Genomic DNA, 8,460 nt, shown 5'->3' on the forward strand with positions numbered 1-8,460 from the left:
TGCAAATAAGCCATGACGTCAGGAGTACAGATATCGCGGGATTTCATGTGATGTAGTCGCTCTTGTATCCATTTCCAAGGGGAACGTGATATTTTGAATATTTTTTGTAATAGTAAATTTCAACCCCAAATTATAGATGCATAACAATAATTTAATATATAATAACAAATAAAAAATAGCCCAAAAACATTTTTAATCATTTAATCAAATCCTTTCAAACTTGCCTGTTTAAAAATCATCTCTAAAAACAGTACAAAAGGTTGTTTTTTTTTGCAAGGGTCCACTTCCCAATGGTACAAGGCCCAGAAATGCTGCTGCTGGGTGAATGACTTGTTGTGTGAATGCATTTCTTCAGCTAAGCTGCAGCTGCAGCCTGCACAATGGACATCAATGAATGGCCACGCACAAAGAGCGGTGCAACAACACACTGGGTTAAAAAAAGAATAGAATGGTATAAGACTTAAGTTATATTGGGGAAAAACTCTTCGAGGTGGTTGGGCTGAAAGAAGAGTCTGGCAGTCGTTTCATCAGCTTCTCAACAATGGGCCGGGGTGACAGAACCAGGGGAAAACCCATAAACTCACATTTGTCCCCTCAAGATTTATAGTTGAAATGTTCCTCTTTGTCCGTGTGTGTGGAGAGAGACATACTCCTTCGAGAAAGCGCAAATTCTGATTTGCAAGCCAGGCAGGAAGCGGGAAAGCATCTCCAGAGCTGTACATAATGCATGATTTTAAGTGGTGGTAAGAAAATCTTAATGCGCTACATTATCAATAAGCAGGAAATGACATCATCGTATTTGACAGCGTAATGAAATTACACTCCTCCGAAGTGCAGCAGTGAAAACATTGGACTGCATCATAGCAGGAATGCAAACCTTTGACTGCTGCAAATGTCTCCATTGCCAGCTTTTAAAAGGTGACTCACTAGCGCTCTCTTTTGAAAGTTAACAGGATTTGATTTTCTAAATGGAGCTGATTGTGGGTTGTGATGTAATATTCCAACTGAAACACTAAAGGAATTCTTAAAATTATACAATATTTCAGTTTGCATAAGTGGTTTGGATGGATTTCATATTTCTCACAACTTAAAAATATTGAACACGCATATGATCCATGGCACTTTAATCAGCAACATGTGTACAAGACATGTTTCTAGTAGTTAACAATTTGTAGAATATTTGTACCGTATGTGTATAAAAGAACCTCTCTGTGGTTAGGGCACATATGGAAAATATCTTATAAACAGATAATATAACAATATATTATATAGACTCGTATAATATATTATTTAAGGCTAAATTTCAAACAGTGTTACACTTAAACAAGTCATTGGTTGTTTTAGTATATGATTGAATAAAAGTCATGAAAACGGGAGTCTCCTTTGACAATTGTGCGTTTCATGCGATACAAAACATCATATGGTAGATAAAAAAAAAATAAAAATACAAGAGAACCACATAATAACATAAGTTAGTTAAGTTGGTATACATAAGTTGTTGACCTGTTTGGCTGCTTCAAGTTGGGTTTTCTAAGAGCTCCAGAATTATTTCTTGAAGAAATCTCATGTTAAAATTAAGAACAGTTTTGTTAGTTTTGTTATAACGACTGAAAAGCAAGTGCTGCATTAGACTGAGTAGATAATGCAAAATCTATGATAGCAACCAATATCGAAAAATGATGCTGGTGCAGCATAAGGGAAGTGCTACCTGAGATTCTCAATTAACAGAGTAGAAACGTATTTTAAAAAATATATATATTTGTGGCTTTAAAAATTTTATATAGCAGCTGCATCTATTTTAGCAGTTCAATTAAAAAAGTTTAAAAACTCAAATACACTAAACAGAATTATGAAACAAATCAGAAAATCCTTTCAAGATCAAAAACGTCTTGAGTATTTTTTTTTTTTATATAATTATCAAATGTTGGGGCTCTTCCACTTTGTGAATCCAACAAATAATGAGTTTCACTATTGGACATTTTAAGGTGAAATTTAGAATTTTGGAACTGGATTTATTAAGTGCAATTTTGATTTGGTTTTATTTGCAACTCCATTTCTTGTTCCGAAATGTGCTTGTGTATTTAAAATAGCTTTTTTATTTATTTAAAAGAATCACATGTTCTCTAAAGCTATTTTTTCAAAAATGAATATGGCTGCAGTCTTCATTGCACTATTGCGTATTAAAATGTTTTGATGATTAAATGCTTCAAATAGTGAGTAACTCCTTTTTCCTTAATACAAATTTTAAAAGACTAGGGACAAAAAGTCTCAAACGAGGATTCTGGTTCCCCAAAATATAAAAACACTAAACAGGCATACCATGTCAAGTGGCCATACCTTCCGAGGCTGCAGTCAAACTGGATCCGCCCCAAAGCTTTGTGCGTGTTGATGGGCCTGAGACTGAAATCTGCTAAAAAACTAGCAGGTTATTAAAAAAAAAAAAAAAAATCAACAACACTGAGTTGGCCTGACATCGGGCCATGAAATACTACGTGTGCTTTCATCCTGCACAAAGCGGCTTGTTCCTGAAGAATTCACGACCAGTTCATTCCTCATCGGAAATGCTAGTCCAACTGATTGAATTCTCCTCCTTCAGTCAAGTGCTGGAGAAGAAAAAAAAAAAAAAGGGGGGGGGGGCTTGTTCTCAATTCACCAGCAGGACGTCCTCGTAAGTTGTCATTCTGGCGGAAATACAACATGGTTAGTATTTTGATCATCAACAACAAGAAAATCGTGTGCTTACCGGTCACAGCAGCAGAAAAAGGAGCACGGCGACGTTTCCATTCCCCTGAACTTGCCGGAGCTTGGCGCGTCGGTGCACTCGGCGATGAAGGCGTGCAAGTCTGTTATGTGGATGGGCTCCTGGGTTTGATGCTGTAACACAACATACAGGAAACATTTGCATTTCCACTTAAAGTTTCCGGAATGTTTATATATATAACTTTAAAATAACAACAAAAATGACTTTTCTTGTCTACCTTAATGGCTTCGTAGGCGCCGGTGATGAGCGCGATGAAAAGCGACAGCACCATGTAGATGAAGAGCGAGATGAAGGTGTACAGGTACACCTGGCTGAAGAGCCACACCAGCGTGCTGCTCTCCTGCATTCCCGAGAAGGTCACGAACATGTCGTCGCCGTTGATGAGGGAGAAGAGGCATTCGGACACCATGGACAGCGAACGGAACTGCCGTACAAAACGCTCCAATAAGACGCGTGACCTTACGACCTCAGGATAGCCCTGTTTCCCCAATTAGCGAGGCTAATTAAAAAGCTGACTTGTTGGTGCGGTACCTTCACATGATACGGTCCAAGCACGATCCAGCCACAGAAGCAGTAGCCTAAATATATGACGGCCACACAACAGCAGAAGCGGATTACGTTGGGGAAGGCTGCTCGAAGAGTCACAATCAGGATCTGAACGATGACATCATAACGTTTTTCACTCCGTGCAAATCACGTGACAAAGCCGAGTAGCAGATGCGCAGCTTACGTTGTATTTCTGGAAGAAGGTGAGGTAGCGAATGACTCCCACCCATACCAAGAGGGTGGAGGTACCCAAGAGGATACCACATAGATCATAAGAAGACATATTCTGTCGAGTGAAAGGAGGGACAAATTAACTCCGTGACTTCCAACCTAACATTTGACATTTTCGCTCACCTTGGACTCGATGCCAATCTTGATGATGCTTCCGGTGATGGTGAGAATATCGCTGACGATAAGGAGGATGTACCAGCCGTTGATGAACTCCAGACGGTCTGCCCAGCACACTTTGTGATTTAGGTTCTCCTTAAAGAACTGCACAAACTCCTGATAAACACAAATAAGCAGTGAGCAAATCGTTTTTGAGGGGTATTTTCAAAAAATATTTTTGTAACGCAGTGGCGACCTGTTGCAGAATGATGCCTCGCAGTATGGAGCGCCCGCATAAAACCAGCGACAGCGTGCACACAAGAGCCACGGCGACATCGAACGCCACACGGGTGTAGTTCTCAGCTGGGGATTCAAATAAATATAAAAAAAGAAAGGTTGGGGGGGTTGGTTGGATTTGAATTGGTAAACTTTAATAAAAGTTTGTGCAGAAAATAAAATGATTTGGATCTAAATATATGTTCTGAGTGATTATTTAAAAAGTGTAATTTAAAAAAAAGTATCTCGTGCTCACCCTGTCCGGACACGCTGGGGTCTTTGCACTCCTTTATGGAGGCTTGATTCTCCAATCGTATTTTCACTTTGCCGCTGTGAGCCTTGTTGTCCAGCACGATCTAATCGACACATAGCAACAGTCAAGTCACGTCCATGACTAGTTCAGAAACCGAGCGAGACAAAATGGATGCCGTGTTGCTTCAGACTTGAATTTTTTTTTCCCCCTTTTCAAATTATCTAGTTAGTGGCTGTCCAAAATGAGGAACATGTGGGTGTATACAAATTTAAAGAAAAAAAATCCACCTTGAATCTTCTATTTAAAAAAAAAAAAAAAGCAAACATTTGTTTTAATCACGTTGCTAATTAAAGGTGCCTTAACGATAAACAAAATTTTATATATAAGTGGACTTATATGTTAAATTATATAAAAGATAATCACTTCATTAAATTATATGCTGTCAAACATGCTTAACGTCAAAGAACAAATTATATAGTTTATAAAAATGAATTGAACTCTATTTTGTTTTATTCCTTTAAAATCAGAGTGGGGAACAAATGAAATATTTTATTCAATATATTGAACTCTATTTTGTTTTATTCTTTTAAAATCAGTGTGCGGAACAGAATCAACACACAAGTACTTTCCTCACCTTTATGTAAAACGTGTAACAGTCAGGGATCTCATTATTGATGATGGTCTGCACATTGATGGCCTTCAGCTGAAACTCGATGGTGACGTTAATAAACCTTAAGAACACAGGGACACGAGTTGATTCGCCCAAACAAAACAAACAAACAAAACACCCGAAAACACGCAATCCACACGAGCCGGAGCGTGCTGATAATAAACGTGTCGAACGCCGCCACGAGATACCATCTTTGCCGTGACGGAGGAGACTGACGGAATCGTCGAAAGCCATGTGAAAAATGAAGCCTTACTTGTGGAACTTGAGTGTAAAGTTCTTGTAGGAGCTGGTGAGCGGGGCGGGGGGCACAGACAGAGGGTTGACTCCGACGCAGTCTGGGCAAAGTGAAGTCAATATATTAGATCAATTGTGTGTGTGTGTGGGGGGCTTTGCGTCGTACCTGTGATGATGTGCGGGTCGATGCTGAAGGTGTCATTGGCGGGGTCGATGCGGCCCCTCTTGTAATACTGCTGACAGAGGGACAGCGCACTGTCGTTGACGCCCACGCCGTAGACGTAAGCGTAGCGGCCGACTGTGGTCTCCGGCAGGGCGAGATACTGCGACGACATTAGCAGTGATTCAAATTCCCTGACCCCGGGTCAGACTTTTTGTCCATTGCAGGACTACCCCCCCCCCCCCGTATATTCAGTACATGGAGTTACCTGGTCCACAGCGTAGAAGATGTGCTCGTAGACGTCCCGTTGCGTGTAGACGGCAAAAGAGCTGTCCGACGACTCGTCAAAGTCTTTGAGGAAGAGATACTTGAACGTCATGGTGTTCTCCTCTTTGAAGGTCACCACCACTTGGTTGCTGAGGCCAAACAGCACCAACTGGAGTAATAAAAGGGGGTCAGGTGTGATGGCGGATGACAGAAGAGAATCGATAGTTTGGTACCTGAGCGGTGACAATGATGATCTTGAGCAGCTGCAGGATCAGCTTGTAAGGTTTACGACCTTTAGCGTGGTATTTGTCACAGGGGCTCATGAAGAAGTACTTCAACTTCCTGCGAATGGCTTCCTCGTCATACTCGGCGCTCACCCAGTGGCCCGCCGTGGCGCCGGTGAAATGGTGGTTGGCGTGGTTATCGCAGCGGTTGCTATCCAGAGGCTCGGGGTGTTCCCCGCTGTCACCTGTGGAGACGTGGCACCTCAATGAGGCGGGGTGACTCTCGTCTTCTGGCAAAAAAAAAAGAAACAAACCTCAGTAATGCAGACCTCCACCAAGGCCTAAACAAGAAAATGTGGAAACGGAGATCCAGAATTTTTCTAAATATAGTAAGTTCTTATTACGTGAGGACAACGAGTGTTCTGGGTCACCTCCGGACAAAATCCAGAGACGCAAATTCAGCAGTATTCTTTTTTGAGGTGCAATGACCTCTCCATTGGAGCAAGTATGCCAAACCTCCAGAAAGATAATATTTAGGTAATTAAATGAATAATTTTGTAAATTTCTAAAAAAGCAAGGTTACAAAAGGAACATCAGTGAATTAAACTCAATGGCAGCATATTGTTAAAACACACACACACAACAATAACGCACAACTTTTTAAATAGTAATGCTGTGAGTTAAACTGATTACAACTTTTGTTTGAATTCCTGCCCACAAAGAAGGCCAGTCATGTTTTATCCATGTCACATGGTTTAAATCATGAGACTCACAGTAACAGGGCCATCCTGCACCATCTGGCCTCGCAAAAAAAAAAAAAAAATTCTGAGCCAACAACACGCAATTGCAGAACACACACAACGTGCATTATTTTTAATTTAGGGTGTTATAAAGACTGTTGATTCAACTTCCTGGATGAAAATGAGAAGTGTGCCATTGTGTGATACGCTGCAACTGACTTTCCTGATATACTCTAGAACAGAAAAAAAAAAAGTCAGAGGACAAAAAGAACTAATCCATGGCTAGTCAGTTATCACAAATGTTCAATTGAGGTTCTACTGGGTAAATAAAAATGACTCTCAACACGAGGAGGGTGCTGTGCGGAGGTAGTGACAGCCTTTGCGTGCCAGCGTCACAGACAAGAATCCAAACACTTACAATTTCCTGCAGACAAAAGAGAAGGAGGCAGAGTCGATGGATATCTGCCATCAGGGGAGCGTGCCGATCGTCACGCTCCATGAAGATTGGACAAAACAAAACCTGACCGCGCGCCATGCCTTGACACACACCGAGTGTAATCCGCAGAAATATCTGGCTCTTCGGGTTCACGACCGTCTGCGGAGTGAGGTCGGAAACAGCGACCGAGCGGCCTGCCTGTCAATCAAATGGTCTACAACCGATTATCGGTGCTTAACATCTCGTCTGGTGACGCCAGAAGCCAAACACTAGCTTGCAAAAAAAGGGAATGCACAACTAGAAAAGTGGCCCATGAATTCTGAGTCATGCGTACAATGATCGTTTAGAAAGTTAGAGTAAAAATCTCAATTTTAAATGCATAATGAACAAACAGCAAATTTTGTGCTCCCTCCCAATCAACACTGTTTGAAGGTTTTGTTTTATTGGTACCCACTGGAAAAATTCTCAAAGTGATGCAACGCAGTCATGAAACAAGACAACATCCATTCATTTTTTGCACCAAACAAAATATTTGAGTGACAAATTTGATGGGACAAGCCAAAAATCACATCGGGATTTACCACCATATAAGGTGAGAACTAATTAATAAAGAAAAATCTAATTTCAATCTACATGCTTCAGTGAAAAATCATGTTATTTTGTTGTAAATTAAATTTAAATACGTAAAATAGCATTTGGTAATGTCAATGAAATGTAAAAAGAATAAATGGTGCAATCGTTAGAAAAATATTGTCATTCTACACGATCGCATGCATCATTTTGATCTTCAAATAGATCATTTCGATCTCCAAATAATTAATTTCATTCATCACTATAAAATAACGTGTATCTTTGGATGAACTGAAGAGGTTGGAACGAATTTTAACATAAATGCATAAATCTCTTTTAACACAAGAACATGACATGACTATTAATAATGATGCTCTTAAGCATCACGTCAGTTCAGAACAACTTTCAGCCTCAACGTAAACCACTAAAACAAGAAATGTAAAAAGGAAATGAAAATAAATCCAATGTATCAACTTGGATAACGAGACGGTCTCAGTAATACCGAATCGGTTTTGCCAACACAACTTATCCAGAACGAGAAAGCTAAATAAAAACAGACTATAACATTGTTGATGACCCCCCCCCAAAAAATAAAAAAACACAACAAAACGTCACAACATATAATGACACAAAAAATAAATAAAAATAAAACACGAGATCGGTACAGTCATATATTGACAGTCCAGGCACAAAAATAACGCAAAAGTATGTCACGAAGAAGCGGTCGGTATTACATTACCTGTGCCGTCATTTTGTTCCATCGCCGACATGTTTATGTTTTAAAATATAGACATAGATATATTTAAATCCGGCGACAAGTTGTTTACTCTTCGTACTGTAAAGTTGTGGAAAGAGTCTGATGATAGGCTGTCTGCATCCGGACTCGTTTCCGGTCTCGGATCACGTGGCTAGGCACCACGTGACTAAACGGAAGTTACCGGCGAAAAACCGAACAGACTGCATTATTAAATTAATAACCAGTGTAAAGTGAGCTTA

General features: G+C 40.2%; 1 protein-coding gene across 2 annotated transcripts; it reads right to left on the reverse strand.

The window, feature by feature from the left end:
* Positions 1-1,107: 1,107 nt before the first annotated feature.
* Positions 1,108-8,357, reverse strand: LOC125969089 (mucolipin-1). Of its 2 annotated transcripts, none has more exons than XM_049720798.1 (14): positions 8,204-8,357; positions 5,728-6,005; positions 5,496-5,663; positions 5,234-5,390; positions 5,087-5,168; positions 4,798-4,894; positions 4,167-4,266; positions 3,891-3,997; positions 3,662-3,811; positions 3,492-3,593; positions 3,293-3,415; positions 2,979-3,185; positions 2,744-2,874; positions 1,108-2,681 (listed from the first exon to the last, which is right to left on the reverse strand). In XM_049720798.1, the coding sequence occupies exons 1-14, from the start codon at positions 8,232-8,234 to the stop codon at positions 2,645-2,647; spliced, it is 1,770 nt and encodes a 589-aa protein (XP_049576755.1). In that variant the 5' UTR covers positions 8,235-8,357; the 3' UTR covers positions 1,108-2,644. The 2 variants fall into 2 exon arrangements, with proteins under 2 accessions (XP_049576755.1, XP_049576754.1); XM_049720797.1 differs by having other exon boundaries at positions 5,728-6,008.
* Positions 8,358-8,460: the final 103 nt, after the last annotated feature.

Source organism: Syngnathus scovelli, chromosome 5 (genome assembly GCF_024217435.2).
Source record: "Syngnathus scovelli strain Florida chromosome 5, RoL_Ssco_1.2, whole genome shotgun sequence".
Classification (NCBI taxonomy): Eukaryota; Metazoa; Chordata; class Actinopteri; order Syngnathiformes; family Syngnathidae; genus Syngnathus; species Syngnathus scovelli.

Coding starts and splice junctions, on each gene's coding strand:
- LOC125969089 (XM_049720797.1), bottom strand. CDS start 8,234: ATGTCGGCGATGGAACAAAATGACGGCACAG. Junction 5,391..5,495: donor TCTTCTACGCTGTGGACCAG/GTAACTCCATGT, acceptor ATGTCGTCGCAG/TATCTCGCCCTGCCGGAGAC. Junction 3,812..3,890: donor GAGGCATCATTCTGCAACAG/GTCGCCACTGCG, acceptor TGTGTTTATCAG/GAGTTTGTGCAGTTCTTTAA.